The following is a 27956-nucleotide window of genomic DNA, read 5'->3' on the forward strand; positions in this document are numbered from 1 at the left end:
TGTGTGTGTGTGTGTGTGTGTGTGTGTGTGTGTGTGTTCTGGATACTCCTGTGGAATTTGATAATCTTTAGCTCTTTGACTTGGGAACCTTATTAAAAATATCATTCTAAAACCCAGCAGAATTTAACAGGGCGGGTGAATATCTATCAAGCCCTATTGGTTTAATTCCAAATAAATTCAATAGACATTAGGATATTTCCATATGTCCATTCGTAACCGAAAATGAGCCCATCAGAGAAGGCACATGTCTCCATTGCACTAGGGTGCTTGTCATTTCCTGTGCTGTAGCAAAAGATGGTCTGTAGTTGATGCTGACAATGACTCGCAAGGCACTTCCTCTGACCTGCAGCCAATGCGGTCTCCAGACACTGCAGTTTCCAGTAGATAGAGGTGCACCTTATGTATGTATGTTGCCATCCTAGCTATGTCCGTACAGGGCGATGTATACACGCTGTGTGGACTAGTAGAACAGTAGGCGCGCGTGTCAAGAATGCATGGGGACGATCTCTGCTGGCCAAGCATTAGCACTGTGATACGGGTAGCTGGTGTGAAGCTAGGGGAGAGGGAGACCTAGAATGGGAATGGGTAAAGTTTGACTCACTAGATGGTTTTAAGCAGGGCCTTTGCTTACTGCATCCTAGGCCGTCGGAAAGCGGTTTAAGGATCTGGCCTTCAATAAAAAGGATCAAATCCTTAGCTTGAACCTCTGAATGGTGGTGCAGGGAGACCACGCTGCATTGTGATCTGCACAGGGCTGGCAAGATAAGCAGGTCAGGCTGGGCCAGTGGTTGCAGGGGAGACATATTGTGGGACCCTGGACTTCCTTTGGGAATATTGGTACTCAAATAGGCAGGCACTTCCCTGCTCTGAGTCAGCTCTGCCTGCCTGCCCCCTTAGTCACCTCAGCTGAGGGTCCACCCCTTCATGCTCTGCTGTAAGATCCCAAAGCATGTTCCCAAAGCAAACAGCAAGTTCCACTGTAGGCAATTATGTTCTGCCTCCTCCCTAGCCATGCCTCTGCATTCCAGCCTTGGATACAAGAGTCCTCTCCCCTCCTTTGAACAGCTATCATGCAGGTCTGAGATGTGCAACAACTGGTGTGTGTGTGTGTGTTTTCCCAAGGAACCGCCTGGGAAAAGAGTGCAATAGTTGGCTGACCTAACGTCAGCCAGCCTCTCGCTCCTCTCTGATAGCTTAGACCCTACCCCCGCCTTGTAGGGAAGCCGCCCCTGTTGCCAATGCCAAGTGCCCTGCGGCTTCTGTTACGTTCACTTGTGTCAGTTACAGTCCCCACTGTTGTCCTGAAAATCTGACCCATGTGGCTCCCGCGGTCTGCTCTGCAAAACCTGGCTCCGTAGCGCGGCCTTTCCTGTGTCTCCTGGGTGCTCTTTCTGATAATAGCCTGGCGGGGGGGGGTTCAAATATTTCCTCTCCTCCTCTCACACAGTAGTCAACACAGCTGCTACTGCCCATACATGCACACGCCAGCGGAATGGCCAGCAGCCCTGCCTTCAATTTCTTCCCCCACGCCCCAGTGCGGATGAGCTCCAGCACCCCGTAAAGGATCTGGGAACCCTGCCTTCCCTCTGCTGCACAGCAAACCTGCGCTTGCTGTGGCCAGAGCAGGACTTCCTCTGCTTGTAGCCGCAACCCCAGTGAACCAGCTTATCTCAGCCCTCCATGCTGAAGGTGAGGTCCCAGTGAGAGAAGCTGTGCACACATGGGTTCTTGGCATTGCTTGCTTGTGGCTCTGCAACTGGGCACCTTAGATAGGACAAATTTGTCCTATTACTGGTCTTGGCTCGAACTCCAAAGAGCAGGACTCTTCCTCCGGCTGTGCAGCACCTGTAGGGGTCATGAAGGAGTTTGGAACTATCGTTGGTGAGTGAAAATCGGCCAAGCTCCATGGACTTAACTGGATTTACACAAGCTGAGGGTCTAGCCCTTGGTATCTCCATTGAACTCCCAAAGAATTACCCCACAGGGACTCTAAGCATGCGGCGGGCTATTGGAGTTACATGGACTCATGAGGACACTAAACTAGCATCACAGCATGTTCATCTCCCACAGAAAAAGGGAGAGCAGGTTCTGTGGTCCTTAGTCCTACCGTTTTTTTTTTTTTAATTTTTTTTAAAGAAGACACATGCTGTCTAGAATGTGAGAGGTCCCACTGGTAACTGTTGCTTTGGTAGGGAGATCTACACCCCACGTGGGTGTGCGGGGGGGGGGGGGAGGGGTGTTCTATTATTTGTAATGCGGTAGCACCTAAAGGCCCTGACTGAGATTGTGCAGCCCCCAGATGCATAGTGAGAAAGTCCCAGCTCACACTCTGTAAATACAGAAACCAGACAAAAGGTGGGAGAGGAAACAGAGGCACAGAGAGGAAGTGACTTGTCTGAGGTCATAGAGCAGGTCCGAGGCAGAGCCACTGCAATAACTAAAACAGAAGTTATGGGCTTGAAGCAGAAATCACCAGGTGAGGTTCTCTGGTCTGGGTCAGATGATCCATGATCATAATAGATCCTTCTGGATTTGAAATCAGTGAACCTAGGTTTCCTGACTCCTAGCCTAGTGCCCCCATCTACTAACCCAAGCGGCCTTTCCTCTGGTTGCAGGAGCTTTTAATCAAGCTCAGACACTGCACTGGAATGAAAAACCATGATGCTAAGTACAGAACCTGTCAGTGCTGATGCCTGTTGGCTATTGTTCCAGCAAGGCCCACAGTTCCCCTCAAGCAGCCCTGGACACCAGCCAAGTAAGAAGAGCGCTAAAGTATTTTGTTCTCTCCCCAAAGGGAACAATGTATGCTGTACTAGGCACAGGCTGTATCTTCATCTCTGTGCTTGGATAAGGTGCTGCTGATTTACCTTGGCTCTGCCAAGGATATTATTAGCACATACGTTAATGGAAACCAAAACTGAAGCTGCTGTCACAAAAATAAGCACATCACAGCAGGGCATAAAATAATTTCCTAATACACGTTTCATGTCACTTGAGGATTTCTTTGAGGTTCCAGCTAACTTCCTAATGATTAAATGTATGCTAATGTTGTTATGAATTTGCCAATGCCAAATAGAGCATAAGATACTAATGCCTGTTTTAATTTGCATTAGTAAATTACATGCTGCTAATGTGCTTGTCACTGGAGCATAATATGCATCTGTACCTACTGCATGCACCCAGCTAATGGAGTGTAACAAACAGCTATTTATGGGAGGGTCATTGGAATACGGCTATGTTGATTGCCAAGCTAATTGTTTCAGTGATACATGGGAACAAAACTCCCTGCCCACTAGGTGGCTAATGCGGACAAGGCTAAGGCTGCTGTCTGATTAGGCAAATGAGACAAGACTGAGCAAACTGTAAAGAGCCCTAGCAAACTCTGCTTAAGTGCAGCCCTGCTCAAGGTGTTGAGCACAGATACCAGCCCTAAAGGAAGGGTGACTGAGTTGTCCTAACTGAATGTGAAAGCTCAGAGCAAAAACATTTAAAATCCTTCACTGTTCTCAGTCCCTGCTCTTCCTTCTCCGTTCAGCCCAGCTCTCTCGCCAGAGCTTCTCTGCTGGGAACACTTAAGTGGGTATTCACCCACGAAAGCTCATGCTGCAAGACGTCTGTTAGTCTATAAGGTGCCACAGGATTCTTTGCTGCTTAGTCTCCTTGAGGTTGTCAGCATTACTGGGCTCGTTTCTATAAATGTTCCATGGAAAGCCACCAAAGGTCTGGGAGCCAGGACTCCTGGGGCTCTCTGCTGGTTCTGCCCTGGATTGGCTCTGTGCATGACGACCTAGGGCAAGTCAATTTGGCCCCTAAAACTGGCTATCCAAGTTTGACTATTCAGGTCCTTATGCCGCTGGCCAAAATTTTTAAACTATCTGCCTCTGCAAAATGAGACTATTACATACGCCTCCTGTGGACTGACTGAGGGCACTTTCCCACAGAGCCCCTGTCCCACAGCCTGCAAGCATGGCCAGGAAACTCTGCTCTCCCCCCACCCCCACACTCTTAAAGTGACAGCTTGCGATTCCAACACAGTGCTCAGTACATCAGACCTAATGTCATCTTCTCAGGTGGCAAAGTAAGATCCTCGGGCGAAAGATAATGCAGCAAACACAGGGAAAGTGTAACTTCCATCTCTGGCTTAGAATGGGGTCTCCTGATTTGCCCAAGGTATGGTCGGGGTTCTTCTCTCAGCACAGCTCACTGAGTCCGTTTGCCCTTGGAAAGGGGGCCTTAGGGCTTGGGGTGCACACCAAATGCTGAGCTCTCTGGAAATCTGGCCCTACATGGCTTGTCCAGGGTCCTGCAGGAGGTTGGTGGTAAAACTGGAATGGGGTGGGTGGGTGCGGGGGTCGTGGCTCCACACCTGGCTCTGAACCACAAGACCATCCTGACTCCGGCCATGAGTCAGCACCTGCTTGGGGTTTTGGTGGGGTGGGAGGGGATTTCTTCAAGTGGTTCCTGCCCTTATGAATCAGACTTCCTCTTGTCATACCCCAGCCAGCGGCTGCCCCCGCCCCCACAGCCACGAGGTGTACAAGTGCATTGATCTGAAATCTGAACTTGGGCTAAACGGGGAGGGTCTGAGCCTCTGCAGCCCAGATAGGCAATGTGAGAGTTAGGTCAGCTGATTTCTTCCAGTCTGCCCCAGACCAGAAGTTCACCAGGCTTTGCCGCGCAGTGGCCAGAGCTGCTGGTGGTGGCTTTTCATGTTCGGCCTGTTCAGCTTGCCGCAGCTGCAGTGTTTTTCGGTTGCCCTGGATTTTGGTTGCCTGTATTTTTCTAAGTTGCAGCTGCATCCCCAACTGATGGGCTCTCAACAGGGTGAGCTGCACCTGCGGCTGCCGCTTGGGGTTCCTGGCAGACAAGTTTGAGACACTGTTTGCAGAAGCTGCTTGGGTGTTGCAGGGGGAACGTCGGTCCATTTCCCAGGGCTGTGAATAGGCATTCATGTCATGCAATGCCCTGGCGTGTGGCCTTGCCTCGACTGCCTCCATCTCCTCCTCATGCTCACGCTCGCTCTCGGCTCATGTTCCAGGCAGGATTGGTTTCTAAGCTCTGGCTGAATGATGGGGGATGTGGGGGGCAGGTCACCTTGCCCCAGGCCACCTCTGGCCTCATCTTCAGTAAGTTCTAAACATCCTGTAGCTTCATAGCTAGGAAATGGATTTTTCCTATCCCCTCCCTGCTTCTGTGATTCACAAATAATGGTCTGGGTTCACCTTGCACTGATCCTGAGGGGTTATACGCACCTTGGGGAGAGCAAGCAGGCAGAGGAGGGGTCTTCACCCAGGAGAGGAAGGACAGCTTTAATTTCCTGGCAGGGCTCAGTTCCCTAGGAGCTATGCTGAACTAGCCTCCCCAGGGGCTGATGGGCCAGCGGCAGGCCCCTGGGGTTGTGGGCATGCTGCTCCCCTAGGAGCCAGTGTAACCGGAGGCCAGATATGGACTCAGGTATTTAGCAAGTTGCATTATAACTTTCTTCCCCCTGTGGCTTTGCAGCCTGTTTGCACTTCCTCCTTCTGGGGGATTCACAAATATCACCTGAGTGCAGGGGAAGTTAGAGCTGGAAGCAGCGTGTCTCTCTCAGCAACCCCAGCTCGGGGCAGAGCTCGAATAACCGCCAGGTGGGAACAGGAGCGGCGCCAGGGTTTTTGCCACCCTAGGCAGCAGCGCTCCTCCTCTGAGCATTCGGCGGCGGGGGTCCTTCCGCTCCGCGTCTTCGGGGCACTTTGGCGGCGGGTCCCAGAGCGAGTGAAGGACCCGCCACCGAATTTCTGCCAAGGACGGCAAAAAGCCACCCCCCAAATCCTGCCGCTCTAGGCGACCGCCTTGGGTGGCCTAGTGGAAGCGCCGGCCCTGGGTGGGAAGGGGACAGAAATGTGCTGTTACCGCAGCTACCATATGGACAGAGGTACAAAGCAGACTCCCCAGTGCAGTGTGTGTGTGTGTGTCAGGGTTCCTCCCCACTCTGAACTCTGGGGTACAGATGTGGGGACCTGCATGAAAGACCCCCTAAGCTTATTTCTACCAGCTTACGTTAAAACTTTCCCAAGGCACAAATCCTTCCTTGTCCTTGGACGGTATTGCTGCCACCACCAAGTGATTTAGACAAAGATTTAGGACAAGGACCACTTGGAGTTCGTGTTTCCTCAAAATATCCTCCCAAGCCCCTTCACCCCCTTTCCTGGGGAGGCTTGAGAATAATCTACCAACCAAATAGGTTAACAAAGTGAGCACAGACCAGACCCTTTGGTTTTTAGTGTCCTAAAAACCCATCAGGTTCTTAGAAGAATTTTTTAGAGGTGCTTCTTTATTATAAAGGAAAAAATAAATCCAGATGGAAGGTAATTTTACAGGGTAATAAAAAGATTTAAAACAAAGATTTAAAACTCCTAGGCTCAACTTCAAAGTTACAAAACCAGGAATAAACCTCCCTCATAGATGATCTTTTGTTTTAGCGTGTGAATTTTCCCTGTGCTAACACATTGTAAGTAATGCATCTAAAATTACAGAAATTTTCTTGCTATCATATCAGTAGGAGCTGGGTTACCTGCTTGGTCGGTCTCTCTCTCTAACCAGAAGGAACAAACAAAACCTCTCCCCAGCCCCTGATTTGAAAGTATTTTCTTTCCCCATTGGTCCTTCTGGTCAGGTGCCAACAAGGTTAATTGCACTGATTAACCCCGGGGTAGGCAACCTATGGCACGGGTGCCGAAGTCGGCATGCGAGCTGATTTTCAGTGGCACTCTCACTGCCTGGGTCCTGGCCACTGGTCTGGGGGGCTCTGCATTTTAATTTAATGTTTAAATGAAGCTTCTTAAACATTTTCAAAACCTTCTTTACTTTACATATAACAATAGTTTAGTGTTATATTATAGACTTTCTAGAAAGAGACCTTCTAAAAACGTTAAAATGTATGACTGGCACGCGAAACCTTAAATTAGAGTGCATAAATGAAGACTCGGCACAGCACTTCTGAAAGGTTGCCAACCCCTGGATTAACTCCTTACAGGTAAGTGATTCTGTACCTCTGGCCAGGAGGGATTTGATGTTACTGCATACATTAAGGTTGTTACCCTTCCCTTTATATTTATGACAGTATGCCTGGCTCTTTGTATTTATATCTATGGTGTAATCTAGAAAGCAACGGATTTGCTGGCCGTAATGGCTGGGTTGTCCTTGCCCATGCTGCAAAGTGTGCACAGGTGCCATTCAATGGGCCAGGGGCCCCAGCCAGTCCTTGTGGTTTCAATGGATACACCCACTTGCAATGGTCCACAGGTCAGGCTGGGCGCTCCCTTCCTGCTCCCCTGGACTGTGGAGGAGAAGGCCCAATCCTTCCCCATGCCCCGGCTGTCCCATCCCATCTCAGGGTCATGGCTAACACAGGGCTGACAGCACCAGGAGAGGGGCAGGGCAAGGAGGGGCCCATCCGAATGTGCCGTCACCGTGGGCTGGTCAGTGTGTTGGCACCGTTGCCTCCTGCTCCGTGAGCTGTGCCTTTCGGGTGGTGTCTCTGATGGCTTTGAGAAAGCGCATAAACCCTGTCCCGCCGGTTCCCCTTTCTAAGAGCACTGACGTGCCCTTGTGGATGCAGCCCCCGAGCTGCTGCTGCTCCGCTCGGCACCTCCCAGCCGGGATGGTGATGTACTTGGTGGCGATCTGTATGTGATAGCTCCGTAGGTCCGCCAGCGCCGACACGCACTTGTTGAAAGCTGCATGCAGGCCTGCGTCTCCTGTTGCCAGGACAAACTGCCGGAGGGAGGGGCCAGAAGCTAGGGTCTGAATGAAGGCCCTGTGAGCCGCTGGCATGTAATCCCTCATGCAACTGAGGTACTCTGCTGAGAATCCTGCAACAGCAAGGCAAGAGCATTAGTGAGAGAGCTCGGCACTGGCCCCCACTAAAGAAAAGGTGCTGGGCCAAAACGGTGGTGGTGGTGGTGGTGGTGGTTACCCAGCTCAGCCCTGCTCTGCTCCGTGCTGTGTGACAAATATCACTCCTTGGAGCGAGTGAGTTACAAAAACAAATTTAAATCATTGGCCCCCTCGGTGACTGATTCTCTCTCCCAACTCCACTGCCCTGCTCTAAACTCTTACCCCGTGACTGCTCTATTGCTGAAGTAGTGATTCCCTCTGAAAACTATCCGAGCCCATTGTTTCTCTACTGAGTGGTGTGGGCCAGGCAGCTGGCAAGCGGGGTGCAGGGCTGCCCGGGGGGGGGGGGGGGGGGGTGGGGAAATTTGCCCCAGGCCCCGTGGCCCGCAGGGGCCCCCACGAGAGTTTTTCAGGTCCCCTGGAGCACGGTCCTTCACTCGCTCTGGGGGCCCTGGAAAACTCTCACGGGCCCGGGCCCCCGGAGCGTCTTCCGATCTGGGTCTTCGGCCCACGGCCGGGGGGGGGGGGGTCCTTCCGCCCTGGGACCTGCTGCCGAAATGCCGGGTCTTCAGCGGCAATTCAGCGGTGGGGGGCCCCCCGCCACTGAAGACCCCAGGTCCCCTGAATCCTCTGGGTGGCCCTGGCGGGGTGTGTGCGCACATGGTTTCTAATAACCTGTTGCTAAGCTGAGGCTAGTGGCCCCACTGTTTGTTCTGGCTCGGGCCCATGGGAGCAGGGCCAGCTTTAGGAAGTGCGGGGCCCAATTCGAACAGTTTTGATGGGGCCCCGGCAGGGATGACTGGAAAAAAAAGACCACACACACATGTAAAAAAAACACGTGGGGCTTGTACTCACTGGGCGGTACTCTGAGTCTTCGGTGGCACTTCGGCAGTGGGCCCTTCACTCGCTCCAGGTCTTTGGCGGCACTGAAGGACCTGCCGCTGAAGACCCAGAGCAAGTGAAGGACCTGCCAAAGTGCCGCCGAAGACCTGAAGTGCCGCCAGGTGAGTAAAAATTAAAAAGGCGCCTCTACCCAGAGAAGGGATTCGCACTGGGCGTGGGGCCCTCTTAGGCGCGGGGCCTGATTCGGGGGAATTGGTGGAATAGGCCTAAAGCTGACCCTGCATGGGAGGTTTGTTTTTGTTCTGTTCTGAGGGGAAATCCCTTTTTGGGGAGACCCCGGTCTCTTGCCCACATGTGTCTGGCAGGAGTCTTCTGGACTAACCCGCTGAATAATATTCTAGTGGCTGGTGCACCAGAAACGGAAGCTCTTGGTGAAAGGCTCGTGTACTAGTCCCACAATAACTGGAGCTTCCACCCTCAGCTATTTCCACTTACCTTGGGCTGCGCTGTGCTGGATTCCTAGCAGTACGTCAAAGCACTGTAATGTCGAGCTCTGCGCTGCACTGCCGCCGAAAAACTGCTTGGGGCTGTCCCACACCCCCTCATACACCAGCCCCTCTGGCATCAGGAAATTGTCCTTCCAGCTGGTTCCAAAAACATGAAGCAAGAAGCAATTGCATGGCCTTTCCCATACTGAATGTGCTAACTGCCTGTTGGGGTTTCCATGTGGCTTGACCCACCATGGTGATAGACACTAGTGACTTGCAGCACAGGCAACTTCTCATCAGACAATTGTTCCTGGAAACAGTGGTTCTGCCTTAACGCAGCCCAATGCAAGATCTGTGTTCTGTTAACTCGGAGTGACCTTGGCACCACTGAGGTCTAACCCGCCCCCTAGTTATCCCCATCATGGAAGCACTGTGCTACCTGCAGGAAGGGGAACTCGGGGCTGACACGCAGGCTTCCAGGCAGTGCCTGTTGGACTGGGCTGGGAGCGTCTTAGTTCTTTATACAGCATGGGATGGGCAAAGTTTCTCAGGTAACATCACGGTAGGGTGACCAGATAGCAAGTGTGAAAAATCAGGGGTGTGTGTGTAGGGGGGGGAAATAGGGTCCTCTAGAAAACAAAGTCCCTACTATTGGCACATCTGGTCACCCTACATTTTGGCTCACTAGTCCAGTTTTTTGTAAAGTGGCCACCGCTCGCCAGAGAGGGCGAGACATAGACAAGGAAAAGGGGAGGGGAAAGGAAGCAGAAGGCTAAATACCCACTCCTGCTGGGAGGTGAGAACTCAGTGTGCATTTATAAAATGATGGAGCAAATGTTATAGATATTGCTGAATGATGATTTTCCCCCCCCATTTTAAGTGGGTACATTTTCTCTCCTTATACCTAATTGGAAATTACACACCACCTGCTTTGAGGCAGGATCAACCCCTAACTGAGTGGGCTAGAAGAATTTTTTCTGTAGTAGGCAGATTATACTGTAACTGCTGTTTCTTACACCATCCGGTGCCGGTCCCTGTGGGAGGCAGGGTATTGGTCTGATGCAGTCTAGCGCCTCCTTTGTTCCTAATGAGAGAGTGACCCAGAGACAGTACATACCCTGAGAGGTAGATGCGAAGGGATCTGAAAAACGCTTCTGGATTTACACACTCTGTGGAGACACAGAACGTTCATTCGGGTTAATGAGTGCATTGGAGCCATAAGCAACATGTGAAACTAACCCTTAGAGCCCTGGCTTTTCAGATATCGCCCTTTGCCAGCAATGTGAGTGTTATGTCAGATATTATTTGGCTTGGAGAGATTCCATGCCCCTTCCTGATTTGGTTTAAAGTATTTAATCTGTGTAATGGATACGTTTCTAAAATGTCCCATTAGCCTATTCCTGACCCCAGCACTGCACAAACTGGGGTGATCACATTCAGGGGAGCCCCTTGCTTGCTTGGCCTCTCCGCAAGATAAAGTACAATTTGTGGTGGCCCACTGGGAACTGGCTCTGCTGCCGGCACCGAGGATTGGCGCATTGCTCTGTGATGCCAGGCAGGGCTCTGAGCCAGCCATGCACAGGCAGTGGTCTGCAGACATCCCTTGCCCACGAATACTTGGGCAAGTGGAGGGAAGTAATGCTATTGGCAGTTAGTGGTACTTGCAGTTCGCTTCAGTTAGTGAGCCAAAGTGGTTTCCATAACAGTTCCCAGACCCGGCATCGTGCTATGGCTTTAGCACCAGAGATGGTAACTCGTGATGCGGATCCAGTTCTGAACTTCAGTCTACTGCTCATTTCAGTGTGTAACAGTGCTGCTGTCTGTTTCTCTGCGATCCCTCTCACGGGCACGCTGACTGGCATACGTGCTGAAACGTGTATTTGGTGAGACAAGCTTAGAATAAAGTGCATCTCATTTCAGCAGAGCACTGACCGTGGGATGTCTTTAGGGACAGGAAACTAGTTCTTTGGCTGAAATAACTTCTGCGGGTGCCCAGTTGTGGACATGTGGGAAGGGTTCAGGAGCTTCCTCAATCAGCATCAAACTCAATACATCCCTGGGAACCATTACACACTTGTTCTAATTGCCTATCTGACCACAAAGGAGACTCTGCAACAGACTCAGGGAGCTAACTACAAGCTGGTGGGGGCGGGGAGGGGAGGGTAGGGAGGGTCTCTCTACCTGGAAGTAATAAAATAGGGATGAATGTAAATTTTGTTGTGGGATTTTTGGTCAGAATTCGCAAGCGCAGCTTTCGAGTCTAAGCACTTACCGTGAATCAGTTTGAAAGCTTCACGCATCTTGCATATAGACAAGGCCACATCCTGCAGTGCTGTTTCCAAGGAGCAAAGGCCATGGTGCAATAGGGCATTGACAATAATGGGGATTGCCTTAGAGGGAACAGAGGAAAAACACTCTTGGTATCCGGAACACAAGGGTCAGACTTTCTGAGGAAAGAGACTGTGGAGTGTCCCAGGTCACTCCCAGCTGTGATACTGTCGGGTTCTCCAGCAGGAGCCACCACGAGGATTGGTGGGGAATGAAACTGGGCTTCCATCCCCGGCGCCTCCTTAGCAGGGATTCACTTACAGTGGGGTCATAAAGATGCCACCCTCTGAAAGGGATGGTGTCCAAACCCCTTCTCCACAGCTCTGCAGCTAGAACCTGCAGAGAGCTGCTGAGGCGACTCCAGCGGTCAGCAGCAGCAGGGAAGGGTGGAAAAGAACCGAGCTAACAGCAGACCCGGTGATGATGTGGGTCTCCCATCTGCGGGCAAATAAGGAAAAACCCGATCTCGGACTCCGCTGGGTGAAGGATGCGAAGTGATTTTTACAGCACAAGGGTTTAGATGGATGGTGGAAAAACCTGCTCTTGTACTTGGTCACTATCTCCTAGGTGCATTTGATCACTTTAAACTGCCATAGAATCTACTGGGCAGAACGCTGCGTTCCTGTGAGGTAAACTTAATGGAGTTTGTAAGCAGCACTTAGTCCAGCTATGAGCGAGCCTTCATTAGGACTCGGTACCTTGATTCCAGCTGCAGCTGCTGCTTCAACAAGAAGAGAGACTAGGAAGAAACCTTTGTTGCTGTCCCCTCCAGGGAATGAAAACAGGATGTCGAGATTCCTAAGGGAAGAAAGATGCATTCCCCAGGGCTAGGTTAGTAAAATGACCTCAAAGAAATAGCAATTTGTAGCTGATGCTGAGAAACTGTATCCAAGGAGAACCGTGCGGTGTAAAAATATCATTTAAGCAGAAGCTAGTGTGAAACCCAAAGGAAAACATGCAGTGGCATTTGTGTTCAGCTAGACTGCCCGCTCTTCAGAGGAAAATGCATGTAGAAAACCAAAACCTTTTGAAAACCTGAATTAGGTCCCATAACACCCATTGAGGCTGACGTATAGAAACAGCTGTGAAATCAGTTGTGTAAGGTGCGCCGTGCACATGTTTGCATGTGCTCTCTAAACTACCCTGCAGAATCGAATGGTTTGTTCCTTTCCCATATCTGTGTATACTATGCTGGTACTCTTTCATACAAGTCACTCCAGGAGCATTGACTAATCAATCCCTGCCTCTCTCTCTCCTCCCACCAAAAGTAGTTTTATGATGGAGAAGCTGTAACGCAGCGGTGAAGAAGACCCCCCCACACACACACCGTTTGGGGTCGGTGGTGCACTTGTTAGTCTGCGCAGGTTGAGTTGGGGATGCTGCCGTAGCCGTAAAACCAAGCCGCCTTTCCTTTCCTTGCTCTCCTCATGCCTGTCGGTGTGCTTACATCGCCAGCTGGAGGCGTGATTCCAGCATGTGGAGAAATACCTGCCCTAGCCTGATGGGCATTAGCACGCTAAGAACTGAATGTAGCCATGGTGGGGGGTGGGGGGAGCTGCACCTGAGTACGCACCTGCCCAGGACGCTAGGCATGTACTCAGGGTGGCTAGCCCCTCCCACCCGCTGCGGCTACACGCTATTTTGAGCGTGCTGGGCATGTCTCCTTGAGGTGGGAATTGCACCCCTGGGGTCACTCTGGCACAGCGCTCTACAGTCCTGTCATTTGCCAAGACAAACCAGATCTACTTACTCTGCGTTCAGGGGTCTCCAGGCACAGCCGGGGCGGAGCCACAATTGAGGAAGAAAAAAGAAAGCCGTGAGGAGGAGGAAAGATTTTAAAGCGGTTTAAGTGAGGACAACCCAGCACTGTTGAGTGGCCGTGACATGGGTTTCCAGGGAACCCTAACTGGGGCTGCATAGACCGTGGGGTGTCCAGCACCCAGTCACGGATGGGGGGCTCAGGGCGGGAATTTACCTTCTATCTGGGTTCAGCTGTTTGAAGAGAGCAGCCCCGAGTGTCTCACCCTGGCGCTGCCAGAGCTGTGTGACCCCCCCAGTCTCGAAGCAGTCGGTAGCTGAAATGTCCTGTGAGGAGGCTTGTACCAGACGGGAGGATGCCTGGATCAGTTAATGTGGCACCAGCAGGTGAAAGCTTCTGGACAGCACCTGTATGATTGCACTGACCGGGTTCACTGTAATATGTTTATATGCATTCAGGTGACCTGATCTGGGCATGACCTACAGGGAGAGCTGCGTGCCTACACCTCCGACAGGCGCAGGGTGGTGGTGTTGCTACTGTATACAAAGCGCTGTGGCGTCTGACAGAGGTGGTCCCGGAGCTCTACATACCCACAGGGGTCTCTCTTCTTCCAGTTTGCCAAAACGCAGTCTGCATAGACGAGGATGGGCGGCAGGTCGAGAAGCTTTGAGATCGTGCAGTAAGGCACCGCGAGCGCTCTGGGAAGGATCTAGGTTAGACAAGAGTGTTACAGTAACAGCAGATGGCTACTGTGCTGGGCAGCGAAACAGGAGAACCTGGGGAGATTCACCCTGTTGGGATAGAAACTCTGCTTCTAACAAAGGCAGTTTTGCAGATCAGTGCCGAGCAGGGCACTGTGATCCCAGGGCACTGTCAGTTCCTGCCTTTCATCCAGCGCCTTACGTCGACACACCAGTTCAAGAGGGTGGCACCCAGGCTCAGAGCTCATGCTTTTTGCCGCAGTTTGTGTCTTCAGGGACAGAGGGTGGGTGGTTAGCTGGGCTTCCTGCTGCTTGCTCTTCATGCAGCACAGGAGAAGAGAGTGGTCATGTTACTGAACCCTGCATGCCGTACAGGTAGGTGGGCTAGTAACATTCCCCAGTACTTGCTCCTCAGTCTCTGACCTGCCCTAGTGAAATGGGAGCCAAGCCAGCCACTGGGTGTTGGCATTGTTGATGCTGGAAGATCAGGATGTAGGATAGCAGAGGGTAACAATGGTGCTGACCTTCACTGTCTGTCTGCCACCTCCTTGCCATACGTATCCCATTGTGATGAAGCCGAGAGCCAGGCGAGCCAGGCGCAGCTGCCTGTGTCCTCGCAGGTACTGCGTGCTGAGCAGCGGCATCTGCGAGCAGGGGGGAAAGGCATTAGCTCAGCCCCGGGGAAGAGTTGTTATCGACTGATAACCTGCTGCGTGCAGCACTGGTTAGCTAACCTTTGCTACTTCCCGGCGGAGCTGATGTCCCTCTATCAGGTGGGGCAGGTTGGCTGCGACATTCATCCAGGGAGCGTAATAATCTGGCAGTTCTGTCTGTATGAAAGAAATCTAAATGAGGGTGTTCCTTTTAACGACGGAATGTTTTCCCTGCTGCGACCCAGCTCCCTTCTGGGTCTGAACCGAGCAGAATCCCGCCTGCCCGCTCACCGGCCTTCCCATATTAGCACAGAACTCCCACTGACTCTCCCCCGCAACGCCAGCGGGAGACTTACGAGTTCAGCTGCAGGCCGTTGAAGGCCAGGTTTTCAGAAGAGCTCGGCGTCCTGGCAGGGGCGGCTCTAGAAATCAGGCTGCCCCAAGCAGCGCGGTGCGCTGCGCCGCCCTTCCCCGGTCCCGCGGCGGGTCCCCTCTTCCCGCGGCTCCGGTGGAGCTCCCGCAGGCATGACTGCGGCGGGTGCCGTGGTCCCGCAGCTCCGGTTGACCTGCCGCAGGCATGCCTGCGGGAGCTCAACCGGAGCCGCGGGAAGAGGGGACCCGCCGCAGTCATGCCTGCGGCAGGTCCACCGGAGCCAAATGCCGCCCCCCCGGGAAAGGGCCGCCCCACGCGCCTGCTTGGCGCGCTGGGGTCTAGAGCCGCCCCTGCGTCCTGGATACGCGTTGGGCGCAGAGCACTGCTGTAAATCTGGCCCCAGTTGTGGTGGCTGAGCACTTGGCTGTGGCCAGGAGCCCTCTGGAAATTCCGGCCCTTCGGAGATCAGAACGTTCCTCTGGGGACGTCCTAACCAAGAGAACCTGAATCTAGGAAATAGTGATCGCTTCCCTCTTGGTCCCACCCCATTCCCAATTCTCCCTGCCCAGCACCTCAGTGGGAGCTGCGGTCTGAACAGACTCGGTCACAAAATCTGGGAGTGCCGCTCGTTCTCTCGCCAAGGGAAGAACAACAGGAAAGGCCCTCATGAGGCCTAGGGCCTGAATATTGGATGGGCAGCTAGTTCTTCCTACTTCTGTCTTTGCTACAGCAAAACTCAGCTATGTTAAAGACTGAGGGTATGTCTATGCTGCAATTAGCCCGAGCCCAAGACAGCTGGCAAGGGCCAGCCACACGTGTCTAAGGGGTTGTTGAATTGCAGTAGAGATGTTCGGGCTTAGCCCAAGGTCTGGTATCCTCCCACTTTGCAGTATCCTAGAGCCAGAGCTCTAGCCTGAGCCTAGCCGTCTACGTTGCATTAAACAGCCTCTTAGGCCAAGCCTGAGTCAGCGGGCATGGGCCAGCCGTGGGTTTTTAATCGCAGTGTAGGCACACTCTTCGTGTCTGGCCATTCATCCTAGCTCCAGCGTATCACCTTGGAGCCCAGCGAGCATGCAGTGGGCAGGTTGGGGGCAGCAGGGAATAATAGCATGCCTTGAAATACAGTTAGTTATTCATCATTAGCTGAAAGAGGGAAGAGGCTGCAGAGGCAGAATATTCTGTCACTCAGAGTAAAACACACGCAGTTGTGAAGAAATTGTTCTTTGTTTTGTTTTTACAAATCAAAATTCCATTTAACCGAGTGGCAGACAACACATTCGCTTGTCCAGCCGTGCTCCCTGGGCATGGGCACTGTTGTTTGGCCAGTGTAATGAGAACAGACAGAATAACCAGTCAGGCTTGACAGATGCATCTAATTTTGGGATCACTCAGACACTACGTAAGCATCATGCGAGACAGAGACGTTTTGGTTTTATTCACTTACTGATGGGGAAACTCCGATTTTAAAACCACCATGGCCTGATGGTGCTTTTTAGCATGCTGTACATGTAGATCTAGGCTTAAATGTGCTGCTTCCTATTTATTGGGGTCTCACTGTATGTTTGTGGAGCCCAAAATGTGGCCTGACGTCATACTACAGCAAGGCACTATTTCTCCTGAATTTTTGCACTACTCATGCTCAAATATATAATTTTAGGAGAAATAGTTTGGTGACTTTTTTTTTCCCCCCCTCACTGACATGATGAAAACCCTTTCTACAGTGGTTTGAAAATGATACAGGCACAAATAAAACGGAAGTGCAGAGAGAACAAAGATGGTATTGCGCCGGAAAATAAAATAGGTTGATTATATTTCCCGTATAGCCCAGGAAGAAATGATACTTAAGTATCAGTAATAGATGGAAAGCTCGTGAGCAAGCGACGTCAAAGTTTCTGCTCTGCTTGCTGGACGTTTTGATCTTGTAGAAACTTCACTGTATAATCACAGTAAGTATATAGGGATGCTCTGAGGTACAATGTGTATTCACTATGGGGATTTTAAGTCAAAAATTTCAGTCCATGTAAGTCATTTCTCTTGATTAAAAATTAAGTATTAAATAATCCATTCTGTCATATCAATGTACACAAATTTGTTTTTAAATTCCCATATCTAGATTGTATGTAATCTCCCCTTGTCCATTGCTAGATTCCAAGGCCAGACCTAATTTGTGCAAGATGTTGGGCCTCCTGATTTTACGCTGTAACTACTTTCTCTGGAGTGAAATCAGAATCTGGCCTGTTATGACCATGTGAACGTATCTGTAGAGTATTAGTCAGTCTGCTTTACTTTGGGGCTGGAAAATGAGCCTTGCAATTAGGCTTAAGGAGCTCAAGTCCTCTCTCTCTCACTTTTAGTTTACCAAAGAGAAGGTAATCAATTACCTATACACGGTGATCGCCAATGTGATAGCAGGGGCTTTTCAACCTCTCTGACAAAGGCATAACAAGATTCAGTGGCAGGAAGTAGATAATTTTATTTTAAATACCTTCAGCTTCCAGTGCTGGTGATTCCATCCCCTCCTCTGCTAAGAGCTTTCATTATTTAATCATCCTCACAGCCAGGAAATTACATCTTACTTGAAGGTTGAATGTATCATCTTTTAAAAAGATCGACCACAGAATTTCTCCCAGCAGCTGGAATAATAAAGTGTCTGTATGCAGGGGGTCAGGCTGGTCCATTTTGGCCTTGGAATCTGTGAACGAACTGGGGGATTTATACATCTCCTTTCCTCATTGGCCATGGGGAGAACAGGATTGCCTGCATGGCTATCAATGGGTTCATAACGCTTACAGCTCTGCATTCAGATTTGATTATAATCACTGGCTTAGGTTTCAGGGTTCAGCTGGTTCCCTGCAGGGGTGAGGCAGGAACACCCACCACCTCAGCTGGCCAGATTGATGCTTCACAGAAAGGAGGGGGGAAAAACAGCACATGAGATTAGCTGGAGAAGGGGGACAGGTGGTCTGAAGTGGTACAGAGAAATCTTTCCATATAGGGGCTGATGGGTCGTGCTCAGAGGCTCACGGTCTAACCACCGATTCTCTCTCTCTCTTCCCTCCCCCCACGCCCCTTGCAATTTGGGGCTCAGGAAGGAATTGTTTCCCAGGTCAGATGGCAGAGAGTTTTGTGCTTTCCAAGGTCTCTGACCATGTGTGGCTGTGCAGATCACTTCCTTCAATTATCTGGGCATATCTAATCAATTCCCTGCCATTGCAGGCCTCAGACACTGGTGGTACCTTGGTCTCTCCCTGGGGTCCACAGTTTAGTCTCCTGAGGACTGAAATGCTGTGGTCTGACTAAAGTTTTTGGGTAAATATAGGGTTATCGGGCTAAAAAATAATGGCCTATACAGAATGGATGTACAGAAGGTCAGGTGAGATGATCTAAGAGCTTACAGAGTGTAAGGCCAGAAGGGACCAAGAAACACGAAATGGTTGGGCGCTTAGGTCCCATTGAAGTCAAAGGTGCATTTTGAAAATTATACTTTCAGGGTAGCAGGCGCCTAAATCATTTTGAGAGTTTCATAGTTTTAATTTATCCACTGAGTCTCTTAAACCAACTGCAAATGTGTAGCTAATGGCAAATTACACCCATGTGACAGGACGGGCTTTCAGCTACTGGTTTAAGGTATAATGTGAAAGTCCGGTGTGTTTAGAATAATTTTTTTTTTTAATTTCTCAACCATTTTTTGGATAATCTTTACTGGGATTCACCATCTGTTTTAAAGATGGAACCTGGGGCCATTCTAAAGAAAAAGAGCTCTCAGCCACGCTTGAGGCTGTTTCCATCACTTCACACTGACTCTCAGACCTTTTCAGCTTCGGGGTGATGTTTGGGGATATTGCACGTGCTAGCTGTGGGGTTACGTGGGTGGTGAATGAAGGGGGGGTGCTGCGGTGAGGGGCTCTGTGCATTTGGGATATTTGTCATATGGATTTGGCAGCTGGACCAAGAAATCCACCATCAATGCCGTCTCTCTCGTACAAATAATGAAATTGCTTTGTGCAAAGTAGCTGAAGAGTAGGGGCGATAATGTGTTTGTTACTTCTGTTATCACAATGGTCTAGGACTCTTGGAGTGACACGTATGCAGTTTGTAGCTGTGGTCAGGCATGAATCTAATTTCTGACAACTTAAAAATTGGACAATAGCAGACAGCAAAACCCATTGCTTATTCAACCTGGAGATAGTCTGAGCAAAAAGAGCTCACAGACATGTTGGAGCTGTTTCCAGCGCTTCACACTGTGACTCTACATACAAACTCTCAGGCAAGTCACTCTGAAGCCTTAAATGTCTATTAGTACAAAACTTGTTTGTTATATGTATATTTTAGTAATTTGTATGTATGCTAAGGAATGGTGTGTGTAAAACATAGAGCATTAAATAACTAAGTAATATTGTATTACACATACACTAATGAGCATTTAGCATATAAAATTGCAATAATTGCTAATTAGTAAGCAGCGGTGTTATATTTTTGCTATATATAATAGAGCAGATATTATTTTTCTATTGCAATATGAAATATCTGCTCTATTTGCTCTAATTTTCTGTATATTGGTTTAGCAGACCAGGCAAATGTGCTGCATAAAATTTTAACTTGCTACTGTAATACTAAAACTCTTACCAGTGGGTCTGGGAGAACAAAGCCGTATTCTTCTGAAACGTGAAACTCCTCCAGGTTCTGCAGACTCTCACTTTTGTCTTCATGTTCCATGCCTGTGATGTAGCTTCTTAATTTCCCTGCCCATCAGCCCCTGAGCAATGAGAAATTATCACTACATCAGGAGTTGAAACTGCCGTGTCTTTCCATTTACTTACCTACTCTTTGGAGTTTAAATAGGTTGTAATGTATGGGGACTTTTTTGTTCCCCAGTCAAAATCACCTGATGGCTTATTTTCTATTATCTGTTGTGTACCAGCAAACTGAAAATAGTATCGCGTCTTCCTCTTAATGCTTCTCTTTATTCATGAGGTTTGGGAAGTTACAGAGCTGAATCGATCCCTTACCAAATGTAGTGTGTAATAGTCTTTTGATGCAAATTGTCCTGATCACACGTCAATTGTTCCTTAGGTCAGGGTTAAAGTCAGTTTGTTTTTCTCTCCAGGGGGCTATAAATTACGGAACAACTTGATGGCACCCAGACACAATTTCCCAACAATGGTTGTGTCTTGGTGCCTTTCATCCTGAAGGATCACACAGTGTTGGGGACTTCACAGAGAGTCTGTAAGAGAAGCCATGTTAATGGGCAAGTGATCCGGCCCCTGGTTTTACCTCTAGCACCCTGGGACTTCAGCAGAGTTACTTCCAAGTAATGGAGCCACCCCACAATTAGGAGTGCAAGCACCTTCCAGGTGATGCTCCTCTTGGCATTTAAATATGAATTCTGATCCAGACCAAATCTGTCTTGATTAGCAGATCTCTCTGAGCTATTTTTTCACCTCTGCCTGTGTGAACAGGTCATTTTATTTAAGGCTTTGAAAAGCAGCTCTGTTGCAGACTTCTAAGAGTACAAAAAATCAACACCCCTAAGAGGTAGTGTAGCCCTATGCTGATCTGACCCCTGCTGTAGGCAGTATTAGCTCAACGGAAGATTTTTCTTTGTGGACTTAATCCACCCCCCAAGAGGAGGTTGCTAATTGCAGCAACTGGAGAATCGCTCACACGTTCACTACAGCGATGTGCACACAATGCTACAGCAGCACAGTGCTTCCAAGTGTGGCTGTTGTCTTTGGGCAAATCTTATCTGATTTAGAACCCCCACTTTACAGGAAGCGCTTGACAATTTCTGTGTCTCAAACTGGGGGTCGGGACCCCTCAGGGGGTTGTGAGGTTATTACGTGGGGGGCCGTGAGCTGTCAACCTGCACTCCAGACTCCGCTTTGCCTCCAGCATTTATAATGGTGTTAAACTTTTGTACTGGTGACCCCTTTCACATAGCAAGCCTCTGAGTGCGACCTTCCCCCCCCCCCCTTATAAATTAAAAATACTTTCTTTACAGCAGTGGCTCTCAAATATATAAAAGACTGCATTTTGGAAGTGTAATTTAATACAGTGTTAGTTTTGGCCACAGGGTGGCAGTGCTGCGTGCAAACTGAACAGGGGACGTCAGCGAGGGGAGGAATGTCACATTGCGTTGCATTCCAGAGGGAACCAATTCCAGCCATCGCCTGCAGGGAAACGGTTCTCACCACTCTCTCCATTTGATTTCTATAGCCAGGGCCGGCTCCAGACCTCAGCGTGCCAAGCGCGCGCGTGGGGCGGCATTTTAACGGGAGGGCGGCAGGCGGGTCCGGCGGACCTTCCAGAGGCATGACGACCGGACCTCCTGCAGGCATGACTGCGGTGGGTGCGCTGGTCCCGCGGCTTATGTGGACCTCCCGCAGACATGCCTGCGGAAGCTCCACCGTAGGCGCGGGACCAGCGGCACGTCTGCGGGAGATCCCGCGAAGGCAACGCGAGCGGCGCGGCGCGCCACCCTGCTTGGGGCAGCGGAATTCATAGAGCCGCCCCTGCTATAGCTAGGGAAGTTGCGTGGAAATGCCCTCTAAGGGTTAAAGTTGAAAGCACTTATCCCGACTGTAAGTCTTGCTCCCACCAGTCCTGAGGTGTGGGCCGTACTCGGACTGCGGACAGAGAGCTGGTTTATCTCCAGGCAGGGCTGGCTCCAGGGGTTTTGCCGCCCCAAGCAGCCAAAAAAAAAAAAGCCGCGATCACGATCTGCAGCAATTCAGCGGGAGGTCCTTCGCTCCGAGCGGGAGTGAGGGACCCTCCGCCGAATTGCTGCCGAATCCCTGGAGGTGCTGCCCCACTCTCGAGTTGTTGCCCCAAGCACCTGCTTGATAAGCTGGTGCCTGGAGCCAGCTCTGTCTTCAGGCTTGTCTACACTTGCAGCAGTACAGCTGTGCCGCTGTAGCACTTGGTGGAGATGCAACCTACAGCCATGGGAGAGCTTCTCCCGCCGGCACAGGTACTTCACCTCCTGTCGACGTAGCTACCGCCTCTTGGGGAGAAGTCCTTGCATCAACAAATCCTGACCAACCTCCCGGTATAGACAGCGCTAACGTCATTGCTCAGTGTGTCAGTTTTCCACACCCCGAGCAACATAGTTACACCGACATACGTTCGTAGGGTGTAGGCCAGGGCTCAATCTGCTTGCATGGCTGTTGGTTCAAATGCAGGTCTGGGAACCGGGAACTCCAATGCTCCATTCCCATCTCTCTCACTGAGGCTTACAAGTCTTAGAAACGCAACCTTATGTGCATGGGTATGTTCTAGATCTGCAGAATTGTGCCCTCTGTGCCCAAAGGGTTACCGTAAAATCATATAATTGTAGACCTATTTTGAAATGGGAAGTCATCGGCCAGTGAGGTTTTTTTTCTAGCGGGGGATTGGGTTTTGGCCCCACACTGCAGATATCAGTGATGTTAAAATATTGTAACATCACAAAAAGAAACTATGTACCACTCCCCCAATTTAAGTGCGTCAATGGCCTCTAATAAAACAAATCTCAGAGCAGGTCATTGACATGTGTACATCAATTTGAATGACCTAGATCACTTCTAATATGGCCAAAGTGTTTTGTTTCCCGAGAGAAAGTCCCCCATTCTGTCAGTATGGCCTACATTCTTAGGCATGGTAAGCTGAGCTCAAGCAGTGACTGAAAAAATGTGGGAGTTGTGGTGGATAATCAGCTGAACATAAAGAAAACACGGTATGAAATGTTGTTGCTGCTGCTAAGTGTAGACAAGCCAAAGTCCAGTTCCAACAGCTCTAATACCAAGTGAAAGAGAAGTTAATTGTGTTGGGCTAAAAACAAACAGTTGGTACTTTGTTGGGGCAAAAGACTGTCAAGGATGAGAGTTAAAAACTTACTTATTTTTATAAATTTCAAGGAAAACCAACTAAAAACTACCTGGACTAAGGAAACTAAGGATTGTTAGAGACGATAAGACGCTCAAGCATTTAAAAAGAAGGTTACAAAGGGAAAACAGAGGGTAAGCAATAATAAACTGGGGGTCAGTAAATAAACATGCCATTAGACTGAGGTCTCAGCGATATACAGTTTGTTACTCAAAGAGTCAAACTTGAGTATTGGACGAACCCCAGCGATTGGGTTAATAGCACCTTTGTACGGTGCTGTAACTTAGATGGAATATATGGGCCCAATGGGCTCTTCAGACAAATATTTATCAATCTAGCAATGGCTGGAAGCTGAATTGAGACAAATGCAGCCTGGAAATAAGGTGTAAATTTGTAACAGTGAGTGAGGGTAATGCACCAGTGGAACAATATCCAGTGTTGTGAAGGATTCTCCATCACTGGCAAGTTTTAAAAAGTCCAATCTTCAATCTCAAAAAATCCATCTACAGCCTAATTCCTTATGCTCTAGAATGTCCCCAGAACATGTTATGCAGGAGGTCAGACTAGATGATCACAACGGTCCCTTCTGGCCTTGGAATCTATGAATTATGCACATCCACGTGCGTCTGTCCTCCCCCCTCAGTCTCTCAAAGCGTCTCCTGCTCCTACAGTTACTGCAGGAATGAGCATGCGCTGCTGGACAATAGTACCGGAGATGCAGGTTAAAAGCAGACCCCTCTGATTACGTAGGTCCCTGCCTGGCTTGCTGTGAAGAATTCAGCAGATAACCAAGTAGCAGAACATTCCAGGGACAAAGCCACAGCTCCATGGCACTTTGCCCCAGGTACAGAGAATGTAACATACCTGTTTGGAAGGGGGTGGGGGAAGAGCTGCTGTTTCCATACCTTTGCTGTTCGTTACAGTGACCCAGATTTTACCAAGTTCTCTCCTCACTTGTTCTTTTTCTCTTCAGTTAGGTGAAGGTGAGCAGTAGGGTTATCGCTTTGTTCTTTGGTAGCGCCTTTATCATTAAAGTGAGCCATATGTGCAGATGTAGCCATGTATATTGTGCCGAATGTCTCCTCCTGAGTTGTTCAGCCTTATCAGACCAGCTTCTTGTAGCCTGGGGGGTGCCTGCACTTCTTTGACATCAGCAAAGGGATTTGTCATTGATTGTTAAACTTTAACTTGCTGCCCTCACTGAACAGGCCTTTCCAGTTGGGAGTCTGCATGCCCCCGCCTATGTACAGGAACTAAATCCAAGTAGTATTTGCTGTGCTATCTTTTGCATTTGTAGAGGTTAATGGCTTTTCCTTTTAGGAACCGCTTCTTGTTAAAGCAGCCCCAGTATGTTTCATCTAAAAACATCCAGCACATGACGTTCCTTATAAGAACGGGCTTTGTGGTTGCAGTGGGATGTGGGGGCTTGCGTTATTTCAGTCCTTCGCTACTCGTGAATAATTCCTGCCCATCTCTTTCAGGTCTGATTCAACAATTGTTTTCCCCCTCTCCTCAAAGGTCAGCTGATATCTTTTAACTGTTGCCCGCTTCTCTACACGTGCAGGTTCTGCTAGCAGCAATGGTGTAGTGCTAAAACAAAGCAATTCCCTTTTTTTCCATTTATTTTTATTATGAATCAGAAAGAGACACCCTTTGAGTAACTTCCTTATCTTATCGTAACTGGAGTTCTCGAGATGTATGGCTCCCTCTCGGTATTTCACGAGCTGCCCTCCTTCCCTTCTGCTTCAGATCTTGGCCAGAGTTGATAGTTGATCCACCCCACCCCTTTTAAGCCCTGTCTCTCAGTGCAGAGCAATGAGGAGGCACGGACTGGACAGGGTGCAAACATGGACCAATGGACACCGCTTGCAAGAATTCTTGTCTCAGGCACGTGGAGCGCATGCATACCCGCGCTGGAATATGCAAAGTGACCAGCACTCGAAGAAGGGGAACTTTACACAAGGAAAGAACTGGAGTTGTTTCAATGCTGGTCCCTATTATATATTTCAGTGTGGGTGACAAGCAGTACTCCCTTCCTCTTCCTCAGTAAGGATGAAGACGGGATTGCTGCTTGTAGAACCACTGCTCCAAAGGATGCCTCAGCAGAGAAATCTTGGACCCACGGCGTAATGTCTTGTGAATGTGTGGCTGGAACTCCACATTTGCTTGCTATTTGCAAGGCTGCGTCCTCTGAAAGTGATGCCACCGAGGCAGTTAGTCTACAAGGGTACAGAGCCCTTGCCTGGTGTGGAGGAGGAAGCTGTGCCAAATTCAAACGGAGGCTTTCTTCTCTACAGAGTCCCTGTCTGGGGTAGAGTCCCTGTCTGCGATGTGTTCAGCCCTGGTTAAGATCAGTCTGGCAAATGGGGTCACATGGGTGCATGCCACCACTTCACCCAACAGCATCAGGAAGAAACAAACTATTGCTTGAGGGCCAAGGTGGATTTGGACAGTGATGTTCCTTGAGGGTAGAAGCCCATCTTATGGTAAGTATGGTTTGTCCACGGTTGAGTCCAGAGCCGCTCCAAAGAACACTCCGCCGGCTTCACCTGACGCACACTAGAGTGACACTGATGCCCGAAGGACCAGCACAGGGTCAGCAGGGTGCTCATTGCTATCTGTTCTTGGTGGGATTGGCCGTCGAGGAGCCAGTTGTCAAGGTAGGAGAAAAACATGTTAGTTGCCCTAGGGGCGATCGGGGCTATTCACAAAAGTTGTAACACTGCTTCCAGCAGTCTGGTTTGCAGCTCATACATCTTTCCGATGCACCTGGCTCACAGCAGATTCACTGTACGGCGAGCACAGATTGCTTTTGTCTTTGGGAAAATAGGCTGCAACCAGTCACGATCGTTCAGTGACAGGATAACGGCAGCCAGTAGAACCATCCTGCATCTTGTGCGACAGCTGTTAGTTCTGGAGGCCATTCCTGGAGCTCAGGGGTGGGGTTGAAGTACCTGGAGTGTAAACTTTCATCTCTCTTCCATAGGTTAGTCCACAGACACCTTGATCCTTCTAGGTGCCTGTGATTAGGGCTACCACCCACTGGCAGGGGTCACCTTGGTGAGTGTGGCATGGCTGGAAGTGGCTAGGGGTCAGCCTGTCAGAGCTCTGCTAGAGTTGGGGATAAGGGAGTAGTATTGGTGACTGGATGGTGTTTCAATGTCTTGCACGGACACTGTGGTCCATCAGCATCAGGGACTCCAGCGGGAACTCTAGAAGGGATCAGATTGTGGCTGTGCCAGAGGAGAAATGGCTGAGTCCTTAGTGTCTGGACCAAGGATGGAGGCTCAAGTGTGCGCATGCTCCTTGACAGCTCTGCTGTGCTCAGAGGATGGCTTCAGAGCACAAGCTCACAGTACCATTGTGGTCTCACCTATGTGGTACCTATGTGGTCTCACCTGGAGCACCACATTAACTCTGCACCCTGCGGGGAGGGGGGGGGAACTGCTCTCCTCTTTGAGGACTTACGAGCAGATTGCTCTGCTCTCTTGCAACTTGGTGGACACTGCCACCGGTGCTGGGCCGTGAGTTGGAAAACAAGGGACCCTTCTATCTGATCAAGGTCTCCTGGTTACTCTGTGAGGTGTTGATGGAGCTGGAACTCCCGAGTCTGCTTGCTGCCAGGAGAAATTGAGCAGCAAATTCCACGCTTGCAAGTGTTGAGGAATATGGGGGCTACAGGATGCTCTCCCCATCTATATAATTAGACCACGGGGAAGAATGTCACACCCCTCACGTGGCATGCTTTTATCTAAAATTTGATATGACATGAAACTTCTACTTTGTGATACTGCATGTTTCAGCAGATCATACAGCATTTTTAGTGAGAACCATACAACACATTTCATATGCATTGAGTTTAGGAGGCACCCAGATACCTCCCCTTGTCATTGTCTCTGGAGACTAGTAACCAGCGCCCAGGTGGATGCTGAACAGAAATTACCAGCCATTGTCCAGCAAGGGAGCGACAATTCAATGACTCACCTGCGTCAGGCCCTACCAGGGGAATTGCTCAATGCAATTCCCCCGAGATGTGCCTGGACTTCAGTTTTGTACTCTCGGTCCATGTGTTTGGAGAACACAACACAGCGGCCACATGCTTGGCCTTTCTCCTGCCCCTCTCTGCTGCAAGCAACGCAGACGCTCGGAGCAGTCAGTCGTTTGGCCCAGTTTAAGGGACAAATCTGTGTATTAAGAACTGCAATATCCAGGGAGGTGAGAAAGTGACTTGTTGACAGTTAAAGTGAGACAGTTTAACCCTAATAGATTGGGCATTAATCTATCTAGATTTTCCCTCTTTTGCGTGCCTATATGTTCTTTTATTGACTCAAGAATAGTTTACCAGTAAGTTTAGACTGTAGAGTTTGGACTGCGTGCTTACCACATGCTTTAACATTTCTTTTGGTACTGTTTGCCTAAAGATTGTGACAGGTTGGACCCCCGCTTGGATGTCACCTAGTGTGCTGGAAGGCCACTAAGGGCGGGGGGGGCAGGCTGGCAGATTAGTCTTTTACCTGGTGTTGCTGGGCTAGGCTTCCCACCCTTTTCCAGGCAAGCACATGGGCAGGGCCACACCCAGCTGCACAGACACAGACATCTGCTCTTGGAAGGCTCAGCTTCAAGGCGGGGTGGGGGGCAGCACCTGGGTGCTGTGGCAAGTCCCTTGAGTACAAACCCAAAATGTATATGAAATTTGCCTCTTCCCTCAATGTGGAGGAGGATATGCCCAACTTCTCACTTTACCGGGGGGTAGCGTGCTATCTGACCTATAACAGGAGGTAATAGTGTAATTGTCCGAATAAAACAAGAAACAGTGATTTTACAATATAGCTTAAGGTGTATTTAACCTGGGTTATCTGTCTTGTTCTAAGTTTGCAAGCTCTAAGAAACTGGTTTTTAAAACTACATGCAAGTTCTCACCCTGAATGTGGTGATCTTCATAGGCCAGATGCCCTTCCAGCCTGGTTTCAGTTCTCTCCCCTCAGTTCAGTCTTTGCTGGAAACAAACTGTCATCTTGGGTGGGGTCGCAGCGGAGAACTGATGACCTGGATTACCTCACTCCCCACCCT

At 49.8% G+C, this 27956-nt stretch overlaps 2 protein-coding genes across 17 annotated transcripts in view; one reads left to right on the forward strand and one right to left on the reverse strand.

Annotated features, from left to right (window-relative positions):
* Nucleotides 1-27956, forward strand: part of ZMAT4 (zinc finger matrin-type 4) — a 480660-nt gene that overhangs the window by 417439 nt on the left and 35265 nt on the right. The window lies entirely within an intron of this gene.
* The window catches only part of LOC123363910 (indoleamine 2,3-dioxygenase 1-like), a 73490-nt gene continuing 52528 nt past the window's right edge, over nucleotides 6995-27956 (reverse strand). For 5 of the 8 annotated variants that reach the window (XM_045005469.1, XM_045005471.1, XM_045005470.1 and 2 more), the window contains 11 exons: nucleotides 27807-27954; nucleotides 19650-19779; nucleotides 14732-14827; nucleotides 14522-14641; nucleotides 13887-14005; nucleotides 13288-13302; nucleotides 12236-12335; nucleotides 11482-11599; nucleotides 10327-10378; nucleotides 9217-9365; nucleotides 6995-7853 (listed from right to left, as the gene is read on the reverse strand). In XM_045005469.1, coding sequence (XP_044861404.1) covers nucleotides 7462-7853; nucleotides 9217-9365; nucleotides 10327-10378; nucleotides 11482-11599; nucleotides 12236-12335; nucleotides 13288-13302; nucleotides 13887-14005; nucleotides 14522-14641; nucleotides 14732-14827; nucleotides 19650-19739 — 1251 coding nt within the window. In that variant the 5' untranslated portion in view covers nucleotides 19740-19779; nucleotides 27807-27954 and the 3' untranslated portion in view covers nucleotides 6995-7461. Of the gene's footprint in view, nucleotides 7854-9216; nucleotides 9366-10326; nucleotides 10379-11481; nucleotides 11600-12235; nucleotides 12336-13287; nucleotides 13303-13886; nucleotides 14006-14521; nucleotides 14642-14731; nucleotides 14828-19649; nucleotides 19780-23791; nucleotides 24309-27806; nucleotides 27955-27956 lie in introns of those variants that run through there. The other 3 variants (XM_045005474.1, XM_045005473.1, XM_045005476.1) reach the window with 3 other exon arrangements.

Source organism: Mauremys mutica, chromosome 2 (genome assembly GCF_020497125.1).
Source record: "Mauremys mutica isolate MM-2020 ecotype Southern chromosome 2, ASM2049712v1, whole genome shotgun sequence".
In the NCBI taxonomy this organism is placed as follows: domain Eukaryota; kingdom Metazoa; phylum Chordata; order Testudines; family Geoemydidae; genus Mauremys; species Mauremys mutica.